This window comes from Ciona robusta, chromosome 1, assembly GCF_009617815.1.
Source record: "Ciona robusta chromosome 1, ASM961781v2".
Lineage (NCBI taxonomy): Eukaryota > Metazoa > Chordata > Ascidiacea > Phlebobranchia > Cionidae > Ciona > Ciona robusta.
The window spans coordinates 11,256,405-11,272,058 of NC_143235.1; the positions used below are offsets into that span (position 1 = coordinate 11,256,405).

Below are 15,654 nucleotides of genomic sequence, written 5' to 3' on the forward strand. Positions count from 1 at the left end.
ATTATTTCAGACATTTTTGACTGGTCGTGTTTTTGTTTTATTCTAAGCAGCGGTGCTTATAAAGAAAAAACGAAGAATCTGGTTTGCACATTGATCACGCGATTTAAAAATATAACAGAAAAACCAGTGGCTATTATTACAACCCTTGAGCAAACTGGACAATTCATTACTGACTATGTAATAATTTATATAGTTCAGTTGCACAGCTACAATAAAACGGTGTGAATCTTTCATAATTTTAACAACTGGCCAAAACTAAAATCGTGTTGTATCTTGAGATTGACTTTGGCCAGATTTTAGTCTGGTGGGTGGCACTAATGTGGTACGTGTCCCTCGGCGTGTTCCTTGCGATACAACAATGTCATGTGACCTTGATATGAACTCCATTATTGGTTTAAGCCACACATCCCGTGCCTCTGTATGCCTTACTGAAGTTAAAAGGAAAATTCCAAAACCCTAAAAAGACACAATTTTATGAACTGCCTACCTTTTTACCATGATAAGAATTATTCGTAATTCGCTAGGGCACATTTGTACAAATTTATTTGACAAACGGTGGCTGCATATGACAAGATATACAATTTATTTTAACAAAAAAGACAACATGCACAATTGTGAAAGGTTTGACTGCCCAGTGCTCAATTGCTGACTATTACAACTAACTTTATAAATTATGTAATAAATTAATTATCTTTAGTTACCTGCAAAGTAGTGGTCACTGCAAAGAGCCAGGTAAAAACAGACACATAAACTGGATCATTAGAAAGCAACATAAAGTATCCAAACACCCATGAAATTCCAAGTATTGTTGACATGGTGACAGCAATTGTTAACATTTGTTTCACAGTTCTTTTCTGGCTTGACACAACCTTAAAAGGAACATAGCACATAAATTTATTTTGTACTGTAACATTACCAATTTTAGAAAATCAAAACACTTTACGATAAACTTTATATCAGTAAAAATATTATTGCAATTAATAGTCAAAACAAAGAATCATGTACTTAAAATATAGTTAAACTATACCATACCTTCATTTGCTTCCATGTTAGCTCTCTCAGCACAACAAAAAAGACAATAAGATTAAACAGCAACATCAAACCAAGAGGCAACAGGAAAGCATAATTTAAAACAGGTCCATGCAGCCAGCACATGTTTTTTGCTCGATAAGAGCTCTCATATATTGGATCATCTACAAAAAAAAAACATTTTTGGGCTAAATTTAAGCCAACTTTTAAGCTACCAACCCTGCAGCAGATTCAGTTGCACATTATTTTAAAATAAAAAATGCTTTTTATTTTTAAAAAAATTTTTCACTTGATAGCCAAGAAGTTTTTGATGCTAAAATGCTTTAAAGTTGTAATGTTACATAGATATTGTGGTGCATCGTGCATGCAACAAATAATATCTTAAAATATCCAATTGTCATTTACCACCAGAGCATAAATGATTCGTCCTCTTTATGTCGAAATATCCAAAACTTAGACCAGCAGACACAGCAACTATGACAGCGGGAATTATGTAAGCATAACAAGCAGCACGAATCATGAAGCTTTTGCCTCGCTGACTAAAAACCTAAAATATAATGTACATCATCATGTTGTTGTTTTGTGTATATGTAAGGTGTAAAATAATCAAAAACATGTTTCATAATACATTGATGGTATTTTTCGATATGTTTTTTTTAAATTTGTTTTAATTAAAAAAAAATGTTTCCTTCTTTGTGCTTTCAAGGCCACCACCAGCAGTTTATTATAATACGTACTAAATGTGCTCTTTTAAAAAGCAAGATTGGAATGCAGAAATGCATATAACACAACAATGTTCTACTTTTCCCCACTTATATAAACAAATTAAATGCTCATAAAAGTAACTGTGCAATAAACGATAGGTGAAACCACTACATGATGAAAAATGCAGTAAATCAAATCTTAATTAATTTACCCACTTGAACCAGTGACATGTACATGTCGTATGTGTAAACCGTCATCCAACACCATGTGACCAACATGAAGTAGTGAAGTATCACTGCAATGATGGAGCACAAGATCACCACTTGGGTTTGTGGAATTCCAACAGCAACAAGAATTAATGAGATTGCGAGATTGGAACAAATGTGACACAGTATCCTAGCAGGGCGCCTTTTCTTTAACTCCCTATAGATTTATTTATGAACATACTTATATTAAAACCAATGTTGAAACATAGTATCTTTTATTTTAGTACTTCCCAAATTAATCAATATCCCTGGTCCAAAAGAGTTAAGAATAAAAGAAATAATAATGAACTTTTTTGTGATTAGTAATTAGAATTGACATTTGCCCCGAACCTGCCAATAGAATGCACTACTACAGTGATGATGAGACCAATGACAGAAAGACCACACCCCACATTACTGATTATAGAAACCGCCACATCACCAGCTACAGGGGTTGATTTCTAGATAAAAATATAGTGCATGAAAAATAAGTGGTGGATGGGTGTTATTTATGTCATCATGTATACTAATACAAAATCAAATTGAATCCTAAAACTTTTTATATAACATTTATAATAAAGTAAAGCAAACACGGATATGCAAAATCAATAAACTTAATAGAATCCTAAAATTAACTAAACTAACACAGCCTTTTTTTACATTATTATTCATTATTTTGTCCAAACATACCAGCATAAAGTTTGAGTTTAATAGAAGTGTTATTGACGTACCACTAACAATCCAAAATTAGTAAGATGGTTGCATTGGCAATGAGACAGACCTGCAGATAGATTAAGACAACAACCTTTATCTGACCAGCTACTTGTGTTGAAATCCCAGAAGACACATTTTAATTGAGTTTCCAACGCCCGCTGCAAAAATAATAAAAATTAGTTGTAACGTTACAAATTTTATGTCCAGCCAACAAACTCATAATTTGAAAAGACAGTTGGTGTGATCTTAAAACCACATTTTGGGAAATGTTCATGAGCAGTATTTTTATTCTTGTTATTTTGGTTGTGCAGAAAACGTTTTATTCTTTTCAGAAAAAGGAATAGAGAAAATCTATATTATACTTAGTTTTTAGCTTAATCACCTAAGTTATATGTTATAAAACTAACTGAGAAATGCGTTTTTAGCATAGATGTTTAAAAGTAGTAAAAGTATCACAGCAAGTCCTTTTTTATGTATATTAGATACAATTTTTTACAAGTAAGTTAGATACAAACTTCAAAACTTGCTAAATATCTAAAACTATGCGTTTGTTTACTTTATTATTGAACAATTATTAAGCAATATACCAAATTTCGTGGTAAGCATTCTACCTGATCGTGTTAGGCACCTCACAACTTGTATAAACTTACCTTTTGTGAGTTAAACAATGAAATTCTGGTATATGAGAAATTTGTAAATCCGATTCGTATTGGCTCCACTAGATTCTCTACAGAAGCTCCCAATCCAATTTGAATTGAAAGAATCTGGTGTTTTTGAATTGATTATGAAATATGTAAAACCAGAAATAACTTTTTAAAGTCAAAATATGTTTTGTTAGTTCAGATAATGGCAGGCTAAGATTTTTAGACTGTTACTATGTGCTTAGATTATTACTATTAGGTTTAAAGTCGAAAAACAAAAGGCATAAACATTGTTTTTCTGTTTTATTAAAGAAAAAGGTTTACCCATGCCATATTCCAGTGGTTATCTGTGTCAAACAGTGTAAAGTTGCTGTAACTTATAAAACTTGCTCTTCTTGTTTTCTGCACACCAGTGTTTCCAGTTAGGTTTTTGGTTGGAATAAATGAGTAAGGTGCAACACTGGTTGGGATGGTGACATCAAGACCAGAAGGTTGATATAGGGATGTAATGTTTGAGCCGTCTTCATTATGTACCTTTTATAAAAATGAACTAGTAATAATTTCATAAATTAGAAGGGGTACATATAAAGACAGGCCAATTGCTGCATCAATCTGTGCGATTAATTTTTTGGCAACCCTGCAATTTTGTTTTGCTGTTGGGAAAGATGTATTAAAAAGATTGCGAACCGGAAGAAAATCATTTCAGCCCCCTAACTCATAAAAATTTCATGTAACATGTGGGCACTAAGCATAGAACTAATGGTACAGGGAGAGGTAGCAGTGAACATTCATTGCCCGGGGGCACAAAAGCCCACGATGGTAGCAGCATTAAACCTCGAACCTGTACACTCTGGGCTTGAGGCGAGAGCACTAACCACTTGGCCATGACGCCGAATATAATTCAAATCACTTCCATTACACAGTGGTAGGAAATGGGACACTCATTCATAAAAAAATTGCTAACAAAACTTTTTGTTTTCTTCTTTACCTGGATGGTTAAGAAGTCTGTTGAAACAAATATGTTGCTTTTATTTACAGCCACCAAAGAAGTTAGTGACGATAATGACTTTATGATACTATTCTTCAAGAAACGTGATCGATCTGGTGACAATGGGTTGGCATTGTCACTTGAATTCTGTAAGTTGTAGGTAGCTAGTTGTGATGTAATATTGGCCACAGAACGCAAAATTGGCAGAGACACCTTTAAAAGTAAACAAGTTATGTGAAAAAAGGGAATGTCGTTGATACTATCAATTTATGAGCTTTTTTAGAAATGTCCAGGGCTCAACCTACTGAGATTGTGGTAGGTGTCTCCTGGGCACCAATTGCACGCAAGGGTCTCCCAGGTGGTACGCGACTACGCGAGCAACTATTTAGTTCACATCAAGCGATCGCGAGGCGTTTCTTTACGCCCGTACGAAGTATTCTTTGCAAACATATCTTATCTATACATTAGTTTATTACCGCCTCTTGCCCTGTAATGGGCAAGCTACATTTATTTTGCCCGCAACTGTGAGAAAGGCAGCTCTCAAGTTTGTGTTGCCTAAATTATAAGCCGACCCAACTTTTTAGCCTAGAGCCTTTAGTAATGTAGTGATACGAGAACGCTACTTGAACCAAAAAATGGTACGCGAGTTAATAAAGTTTGGGAACCACTGGTTTAAGATAACAGATAAGAATTGAAATTATGATTCAGTCACAGAAAGTTAAGTAACTTTCCTTATTATCGTATATAGTGTTAAAAAGTTTTTATTTTGTAATGTAGCAACAGGTTTTGCCTCTAAAAGAATTCATTTTTGATTTGTGTTTGCAGACTATTTCAGTTCCGACAGTATACACAAAATGTCCACTTTTAGTTCCCTTGCTTACCCAAACAGTATAACAATTACTGTAGCAGAAGGTAAAAAAGTCAGACGCTTGTTTAAAACTACCTGAACAAGATTCTCCTCAGCAAGTTTTGCAACCAGCCTCATAAAGTTGATTACTTTAACAACAGTTTCCGCATCAATCCTTGAGGATTTTAGAAATTCTTCAGTTTGTTTAAAAATAATTTCAGATTTTTGAGTCGTCAGATTGGTACACAGTGCCTAAAAAAAATCTTTTAGATGCAATTTAATGTTAGGGTTGGCACTTGGCGGCTTTTTCACATCTAAACCGCTTGGTTAGCAAAGTAACAAATGCTTAAACATGACTAGTGTCATTGCACATTTACTGTGTCTGCCTTTAAGCAAGATGAATATTGGCAACATGTTAGCCAAACTTTGATAAAAAGTTACCCACAAAGTTAAAAAAGGCGATAACTTGTAAATAAGAAAGAGGTGCATGAAAAAAAACACTTGTGTTATAATGACTGCTGTAACCACACAAGGAAAAATTAGCCATTTGCATTCATTCAACATCATATTTACATGGTTCAGAATTGAAGACAAGCTGATGTTATTTCCATATTTTATCTCGGGGCAGCCAGTCTGGTTTGTTTTAACTGAAACAAAAAAACACAATAACAACATAAAAGAATGCAATTATATAAAGTAAAAGTAAACAACAGAAAAGATTGCTTCGCAATAAGAAAATATAACTTATTGCTTTTGTTGTTTTTCTAAAATCTGTATGGGTGAGGTCCTTGCCAAGGACCTGGAATTTAGAAAAGAATTGGCCCATTACCCCAACACCCGGAAAATCCATTTTAGTCGGGCGATTGGTGCAACAACACCGCATCGCAGTCAGACGAGTCCAATGAGCATCAAAAGGGGGGACACTCTGGTTTGCTAAGCAGGCGCCTAAACCGCTGAGCCATGGCACAGGACTACTTATTGTTTACAGTCATGAATAATTTTGAATAAAAATACCAAATGGCCAGATGTCCAATTAATAATTGCCAGATGTCCAAATAATAATTGCCAGGTGTCCAATTATAAAAATACAATTACCCCAAACACTCTTTAATCAAACTAAATATATCCTAATTACTGTTTTAATAAAGCAGCAATGTGAAAATGGGATTTCAGGAGCAATGAAAAACATTTGTGTTGTTGTTTTATAAGGTTGTAACACAAAGTACTGTGAGCATTTTTTTAAGAAGTTGGGCACACACATGTGCGTATAGATAATAAATATCTTTCTTGTTAAACCATTTTTAACTGCACATGATTCAATAAATTCTTACGCTTTACCGTTGTTTAATTAAGAAGAAAGTATATTTTAGGAATTATACCAATGAAAGTTAGACTTGGAAAAAGCTATTAAGCATTTCCAGCTTAATAAACAGAGGACTAGTAGGTTATGGGTCAGGTACACGAGAGCACAGTATCGAATTATTTTTGTTAGTAGCAACAATATTTTACTTAAACATTTTACAATCATCCTTAACTTTAGCACTGCTTAACTTATTTTTTGATTAAACAATTAAAATAGTATTAAAGTTTATTCATGTTAGTGCGGCACTCATGAATTTGCGTTTTATTTTGAATTGTTTTTTTCTTCAGAGAAGTATATACAGCTCAAGCAGCACATGTATTATACTTTTGCCTTACCAAGATTACTAGATTGTTTTTGAAGGTTGTTGACACATAATCTTAGTGGTAAAAAATCAATATAAACTGCTGTTAAGATACAGTAGGATGGGGGAAGATAGGACACTTTTTAGCTCTATTTTCCCATCCCATTTAGTAGTAAACAAAGAACATTCAAAGAAATATGAAACTATGTCCTCATGACTCTCATATACCGTTGTTAATTGTTTAAAACACGATCAGGATATCTGGATATTTTGTGGTAAAGGTGTCCCATCTCCCCCCACCCTACTATATATAATATTTACCAATAATCGGATTGGTAAGAAGATTTGTAGAAGGTGTTGTGTGAAAGAAAGGATTGGTCAGTGAGCATGTGAAGTTGCTATAGCCATTACATTGTGCTTCTTCTTCCCCATCACATTCTGAAATGTTGAAAAAATGAAATCTATATAGCAAAGAGATAGTTTAGGATCAGTTTAAGTTTGTTAATCGATAAAAGAGAGTAAAATGAATTTACCAAGTCTGTCATTCAGCACAAGATTGTAAGTTATCTTTTGCAAGTATTGATTGTCAGGTGTCTTAAGTTTTGAGGGTTTAAAAAATCCACTAACCTGCTTTGAAACATAAGCCAGTGGAAGTACAGGTACAATCTGGACAGTTAAACCTGATTTTCGGATCGCTTGAATTGTTTTGCTCAAAGTGTTGAAAGTCTGAAAAAGCACACGAGCTTAAGGCATAACATATGTAAAAAAGTAAAATAGAATAAACAACAAATGATGTACTTTATTAATATTTTGGGCTCCTGTAAAAAAAATCCTCTGATATGTTACAGATTAGGCTGATTTAAATTGATAGAAGATGTTTGTTAGGGGTTAGTGGTAATTTAGAGGAAGGATCCTTCACTAGCACCTTTTTCTATTGCAGAAAATTAAAAACCCCAAACGATTTACTATAAATAAATTAAATTTCATAAATTTTACCTTCGGATCTGCAAAAACAGAAACTTTGGTAAGTGACGTTTCGGTCTGTGTTCGTGCAGCATGTTCTGTCGTCATCTTGTTTTGTGCAGTTAAATACCGAATTTCTCGTTGCAAAACCTAGTCGGCAAGGCGTTAAATGTAGAGCTGAATTCTATTTGCATCATTTTATTGCCAAACACGAAACGGTTAATGCTTTAACGCTCAGGCTGGAAGCTTTCCGAAAATCCCCTTAGTATGACGTAGTTAGATATTTCTATGAGGTCGTCGAGCGTGTCGATGTTATTGCGCAATTTTATTTAACTGTTTAGTGTTATTTAAAAGTTTGAGGTAGGCCTGGAGCATATTTGTTGTTTAGTGTTATTTTAAAGTTTGAGGTAGGCCTGGAGCATATTTGTTGTTTCGTGTTATTTTAAAGTTTGAGGTAGGCCTGGAGCATATTTGTTGTTTCGTGTTATTTTAAAGTTGGAAGTAGGCCTGGAGCATATCTGTTGTTTAGTGTTATTTTAAAGTTGGAAGTAGGCCTGGAGCATATTTGTTGTTTAGTGTTATTTAAAAGTTGGAAGTAGGCCTGGAGCATATTTGTTGTTTCGTGTTATTTTAAAGTTGGAAGTAGGCCTGGAGCATATTTGTTGTTTAGTGTTATTTTAAAGTTGGAGGTAGGCCTGGAGCATATTTGTTGTTTCGTGTTATTTAAAAGTTTGAGGTAGGCCTGGAGCATATTTGTTGTTTAGTGTTATTTTAAAGTTGGAAGTAGGCCTGGAGCATATTTGTTGTTTCGTGTTATTTTAAAGTTGGAAGTAGGCCTGGAGCATATTTGTTGTTTCGTGTTATTAAATTGTTTAGTGTTATTTTAAAGTTGGAGGTAGGCCTGGAGCATATTTGTTGTTTCGTGTTATTTCAAAGTTGGAAGTAGGCCTGGAGCATCTTTGTTGTTTCGTGTTATTTTAAAGTTGGAGGTAGGCCTGGAGCATATTTGTTGTTTCATGTGATTTTAAAGTTGGAGGTAGGCCTGGAGCATATTTGTTGTTTCGTGTTATTTTAAAGTTGGAGGTGGTTAATGCTTTAACGCTCAGGCTGGAAGCTTTCCGAAAATCCCCTTAGTATGACGTAGTTAGATATTTCTATGAGGTCGTCGAGCGTGTCGATGTTATTGCGCAATTTTATTTAACTGTTTAGTGTTATTTAAAAGTTTGAGGTAGGCCTGGAGCATATTTGTTGTTTAGTGTTATTTTAAAGTTGGAAGTAGGCCTGGAGCATATTTGTTGTTTCGTGTTATTTAAAAGTTTGAGGTAGGCCTGGAGCATATTTGTTGTTTCGTGTTATTAAATTGTTTAGTGTTATTTAAAAGTTGGAAGTAGGCCTGGAGCATATTTGTTGTTTCGTGTTATTTAAAAGTTTGAGGTAGGCCTGGAGCATATTTGTTGTTTAGTGTTATTTTAAAGTTGGAAGTAGGCCTGGAGCATATTTGTTGTTTCGTGTTATTTAAAAGTTTGAGGTAGGCCTGGAGCATATTTGTTGTTTCGTGTTATTAAATTGTTTAGTGTTATTTTAAAGTTGGAGGTAGGCCTGGAGCATATTTGTTGTTTCGTGTTATTTCAAAGTTGGAAGTAGGCCTGGAGCATCTTTGTTGTTTCGTGTTATTTTAAAGTTGGAGGTAGGCCTGGAGCATATTTGTTGTTTCATGTGATTTTAAAGTTGGAGGTAGGCCTGGAGCATATTTGTTGTTTCGTGTTATTTTAAAGTTGGAGGTAGGCCTGGAGCATATTTGTTGTTTCGTGTTATTTTAAAGTTGGAAGTAGGCCTGGAGCATATTTGTTGTTTCGTGTTATTAAATTGTTTAGTGTTATTTTAAAGTTGGAGGTAGGCCTGGAGCATATTTGTTGTTTCGTGTTATTTCAAAGTTGGAAGTAGGCCTGGAGCATATTTGTTGTTTAGTGTTATTTTAAAGTTGGAAGTAGGCCTGGAGCATATTTGTTGTTTCGTGTTATTTTAAAGTTGGAGGTAGGCCTGGAGCATATTTGTTGTTTCATGTGATTTTAAAGTTGGAGGTAGGCCTGGAGCATATTTGTTGTTTCGTGTTATTTCAAAGTTGGAAGTAGGCCTGGAGCATATTTGTTGTTTAGTGTTATTTTAAAGTTGGAAGTAGGCCTGGAGCATATTTGTTGTTTCGTGTTATTAAATTGTTTAGTGTTATTTTAAAGTTGAAAGTAGGCCTGGAGCATATTTGTTGTTTAGTGTGATTTTAAAGTTGGAGGTAGGCCTGGAGCATATTTGTTGTTTCGTGTTATTTTAAAGTTGGAGGTAGGCCTGGAGCATATTTGTTGTTTCATGTGATTTTAAAGTTGGATGTATGCCTGGAGCATATTTGTTGTTTCGTGTTATTTATTTGTTTAGTGTTATTTTAAAGTTTAAGGTAGGCCTTGAGCATATTTCTTGTTTATATAAGAGTTTAATGTTTTGTATGCAATATTTCCAATCTAGAACACAAGTTATGTTTTGAATGCAATATTCTCATCCTAATGGTAGGTAAGTGAACTTGTCCTTGTATTGAGTAAAATCAGATGGTAAATGTAAATGGCAAATGCAATACCACAGCTCGGAAGTGGTTTCATGCAATAGGCACTGGCGTAAAGTTACGGGGTTGCAGGATTGCCTGGCAACCCTTTGATTTTCTCCATACTAATAATGCGTAAGGAATTACGTTCAACCAAACGAAGACGCTATTATTACTGCAAACAAACTTCGTTTACGTTCGTTAAAATATGTCAATACCGATGCGTCATTCACGACACAAATGCGTTCAACTGGTATTTAAACTCCTGTTTGCTAAATAATTCACGTGTGAATCGCTATTATGAAGTCAATAATCAACGTGTGAATTGCTATTATGAAGTCAATAATCAACGTGTGAATTGCTATTATGTCGTAATCAATTGCCAGGTTCAAACAACCGCTATTATGATGCAATGAATCCACATGTAAATCCCTACTAATTCGTAATAAATATGCTGCTTGGCTGAGGAAAACATTGTATATAAATATAAAGCAGTGTTGGAAACGATTTAGGCAGTTTATTTCCGCGATATTTCGTTCTAGAAACCTACTATTTCCGATGGACGGATCTTCGTTTGTAAGATAACCGCACACCCGTGTGGGCTTGACGAAAGGCGCATGCGACATAGCAACTGTGACGTTACTGGCGCAGCAATCGGATTTGACCGTTTCTCATTACACGGACTCGCCGAACCCGCGTAATTTTAATTTGTCTCATTCATCCCTAAGTATTTCTGAATACGTTTACGTTTGTATGAGCGTTTAAAAAGCACATATTTAAACGGTTGCAAACCGAAAACAAAGGGTGGCAAAGACTTCCTTTTTTTCTGGTTTTTGCAACCCTAACGTTTAGTAAAACTTTACGCCTATGGCAATAGGCATGAGCAATATACAATCTGTTAAGATGATTGCTTCTAAATTTTGAATCAGGTAATGTCCTATATATTATGATGTTATTGATAAATGTTATGTGTGCTGACCGAATGCCTCAATTAGGTTGTTACGTTACAGGTATGGCCGTATGGGTGCTTTCCATACCTGTACATAACTACCGATATCGATGTGTTCAATTCAACTTATTTCACATATTTCACAATATCAGTAAAGTGGTATCTAGTATGCTGCTGGCGTCGTGGCTTAGTTTAGGCGCCTGCATTGCAACCAAAGTGTGCCCGATAGCCAGGCAAGTAGATTATTGTAGATACGATTCAAAACATAGATTATTGTTGCTACCGCAGGCCAATGGAAGTGGTGAATTAAAACTTTTGGTTTGATTTACGGCTACGCATACATTAAGCCACCACGTGTGAATCCCTACTGTTTCGTAATAATTATGCTGCTTGGCTGAGGAAAACATCGTAAATATACAGCAGTGCTACTTCTGGAACATATTTAGGTTGTTTATTACCGCGCCTGTTGCCCTGTTTAATTGGCAAATTACTTTTATTTTCAACTTTGAGAAAGGCAGTACCAAGTTCATGCCCGCGGAAAAAATAGGTGTGCGTGCGGTTTTTAATTTCACTATTTAAAATGAGTTGTTCACGAGCCTTTAGTAGTTTAGTATGTAGGTGGTTTGAGAACGCTGCTTGAACCAAAAAGTGGTACGCGAGTAGATAAAGTTTGGTAACCACTGATTTAAATGCTGATAAACCGCGATTATTATGCATTTTAATTGGTGCAAATATAAGTGCGAGGAGCGACGCTATCAGTAAATTGGAACCAACACAAATTGTAATATATTATTATAAAGTATCGCCCCGGCAGAGCTTGGACAAAGGCCAAAAAACATCGTTTGATGACACCGCACGAGAACCAGAGTTTTATTACGTCACTTTTCACGAGAATAAATTCACAACGATTGCTTCGTTTGTTAAGTGTTGAATGTATGCTACCACATGCGTCTTCCTTTATTTCCTACGCCGGCGCAGAGCGTAAATTCACACGTTGATTATTGACTTCATAATAGCGATTCACACGTGAATTATTTAGCAAACAGGAGTTTAAATACCAGTTGAACCCATTTGTGTCGTGAATGACGCATCGGTATTGATATATTTTAACGAACGTAAACGAAGTTTCTTCGCAGTAATAATGCCGTCTTCGTTTGGTCGAACGTAATTCCTTACGCATTATTAGTATGGAGAAAATCAAAGGGTTGCCAGGCAATCCTGCAACCCCGTAACTTTACGCCAGTGCCTATTGCATGAAACCACTTCCGAGCTGTGGTATTGCATTTGCCATTTACATTTACCATCTGATTTTACTCAATACAAGGACAAGTTCACTTACCTACCATTAGGATGAGAATATTGCATTTAAAACATAACTTGTGTTCTAGATTGGAAATATTGCATACAAAACATTAAACTCTTATATAAACATGAAATATGCTCAAGGCCTACCTTAAACTTTAAAATAACACTAAATAAATGAATAACACGAAAAAACAAATATGCTCCAGGCCTACCTCCAACTTTAAAATACCACTAAACAACAAACATGCTCCAGGCTTACCTCCAACTTTAAAATAACACTAAACAACAAATATGCTCCAGGCCTACTTCCAACTTTAAACTAACACTAAACAATTTAATAACACGAAACAACAAATATGCTCCAGGCCTACCTCAAACTTTAAAATAACACCAATCAATTAAACGACACGAAACAACAAATATGCTCCAGGCCTACTTCCAACTTTGAAATAACACTAAACAATTTAATAACACTAAACAACAAATATGCTCCAGGCCTACCTCCAACTTTAAAATAACACTAAACAACAAATATGCTCCAGGCCTACTTCCAACTTTAAAATAACACGAAACAACAAATATGCTCCAGGCCTACTTCCAACTTTTAAATAACACTAAACAACAAATATGCTCCAGGCCTACTTCCAACTTTAAAATAACACTAAACAACAGATATGCTCCAGGCCTACTTCCAACTTTAAAATAACACGAAACAACAAATATGCTCCAGGCCTACCTCAAACTTTAAAATAACACGAAACAACAAATATGCTCCAGGCCTACCTCAAACTTTAAAATAACACTAAACAACAAATATGCTCCAGGCCTACCTCAAACTTTTAAATAACACTAAACAGTTAAATAAAATTGCGCAATAACATCGACACGCTCGACGACCTCATAGAAATATCTAACTACGTCATACTAAGGGGATTTTCGGAAAGCTTCCAGCCTGAGCGTTAAAGCATTAACCACACGAAACATGTTTTTAATGTTAGAAGTATAGGGGAACACCCGTGATAAGTTAACACAGAAATGAGAAAGTAGCAAAAAGGTAATTGGACACGTAAACGTTTTTTTCTTAAAATATGTGTTTTTGCCAAATGCCATTAGAAGTGCTTTTAGCACAAATATATCAAAAATAATCATTGATTCCGATGATGCCAAAGATCAAACAAATTAAATGCAATGTCATAATTTCATCCCATGGCAAAATGGTAAGAGGGGAATCCTCTTAACCAAAGGATTTTCTTTATTGAACGCTCAGTGCGATGGGGGGAGGCGGTCGCTGCCGTAAGCGTGTGTGTGTCTTTGAGAAACACTAAACTGTAATTACTCAGAGTGGGCAGTAATTTGTTGTCCAAACCATCAGCCATAAACACACAAAATAATAACTTCAAAAAAGGAAACGAATAAAGTCTTCCGACGAAATGTTAGAATAAAAATTAACTTTAAATATACCGGAGAAACGGAAATATACTATTTTAAATAAATTATTTTCGTGCTATTTTTTTTATTTAAACATAGTAATTTAATTTGTAGGAGTGATTTATATTTGCTATACGTATAGCCTACAAGCACCACTTTATTTAGAAAGCTGTAACACTAGAGCACTAATTATGCGTCATAAATGCGTATTTGGAATTAAATAAAATTGGAAGTATTGCAACCGCTTCTGCAGTCGTAAAATCATTTCAATAAATGTGTTCCCATCTCTTTTAACCACACTTAAGCTGATAAGATCGATCGACGAATGACATTAATAAAGCTCGTTGAATTCACCTGTGACTTGCAGGGCAGCAGCCAAACAGAAACATATAATAAAATAGCTGGCTTGACGGTATGCCATTGGTGACAGATAAATCACATGAAGGGAAAAACCTCAATGGTAGTGTAGGAACAGGGAGAGCAACCAGAAAAAAAACAATAGCTGAAAATCCAATGATATATGTTACCGTTCGCGAGACTATTCTGTTACTTTCAAACTTTCAAACTAATAAAAGACGTTCGGCAGATTTGACCTCAACTTGAATTATACTTCTTTCTTAGTTTATATATGGCAAAGCAGTATAGCACAATTGTAGAACAGAACACAAGACTATGTGTTTATGTTCTGTAAAAACTCTACTCATACTTTAAGAAGGTATGGACTCTGTGCTTTCATATAAATATATACACAAACAGTTTTACAGACCGTACATGAGTCATATACTTATGCATCCCCGATTTCCATTCGTCAGTTCTTGTCGTTTTGCGTCTTGTGCGTCATCACAAACGTGACGTGCGCAATTGTACATGTCAGACATATGAATAAGGAATCAGAAGACTTTTGATTTTTCATGACTGCAACACGCGTACGTAGGTATGCAGACAAGCAATGACAACACACGTGTTAGTGTCTGCTTTTGAGTTGTGGTTTTGCCTAAAAATGTAAATGATATACATTGTACTTGATGAACCACTGAATGCGTATTTAGCAATCCTGTAAACGACTTAATATTACTCATGAAACTAGTGATCTCACGAACTATAGTTGTCTAGAATATATTTGTTACAGAAAACTCTGTGTCAGCTTTCCTGTTAAATGAACTTAATAACACTTGCTGTATATACGCTCACATATTCTAAATTGGTAAACAATGTTTAACTGTTGTCATTCAATACATCATCACTCTAAAGCACCAATATATTTATGGTAGTGTGGGGGAAGATGGAACACCTTTTGCTTAGTTTTCTCTTTCCATTTGGTAGTGAACAAAGAACAGTTAATGAGTTATAAAACCGTATCCTAACGACTTCCACAGACCGTTGTTAATTGTTTAAAACACAATCAGGCTATTTGGATAATTACGTGTTAAAGGTGTCCCATCTTCCCCCACCCTACTATATACCTGTAACTTTCAATCGTTACACTTATAAACAAAGAATATTTAAACATAATATATATATATAGGAACAATATTTGTTAAATTTGCTGTTCGTGGTTCATAAGGAGATGTGTTTCATTATAGTACATG

At 34.9% G+C, this 15,654-nt stretch overlaps 1 protein-coding gene across 1 annotated transcript; it reads right to left on the reverse strand.

Annotated features, from left to right (window-relative positions):
* Nucleotides 1–13: 13 nt before the first annotated feature.
* Nucleotides 14–14,843, reverse strand: LOC149743152 (adhesion G protein-coupled receptor G2-like). Its single transcript, XM_089882617.1, has 16 exons — nt 14,420–14,843; nt 7,830–7,946; nt 7,461–7,559; nt 7,155–7,271; nt 5,743–5,816; nt 5,266–5,421; nt 4,323–4,535; nt 3,659–3,868; nt 3,344–3,457; nt 2,711–2,851; nt 2,331–2,440; nt 1,950–2,157; nt 1,435–1,576; nt 1,033–1,193; nt 702–869; nt 14–456 (listed from the first exon to the last, which is right to left on the reverse strand). The coding sequence occupies exons 1-16, from the start codon at nt 14,484–14,486 to the stop codon at nt 256–258; spliced, it is 2,298 nt and encodes a 765-aa protein (XP_089738743.1). The 5' UTR covers nt 14,487–14,843; the 3' UTR covers nt 14–255.
* Between the last annotated feature and the right edge of the window lie 811 nt (nt 14,844–15,654).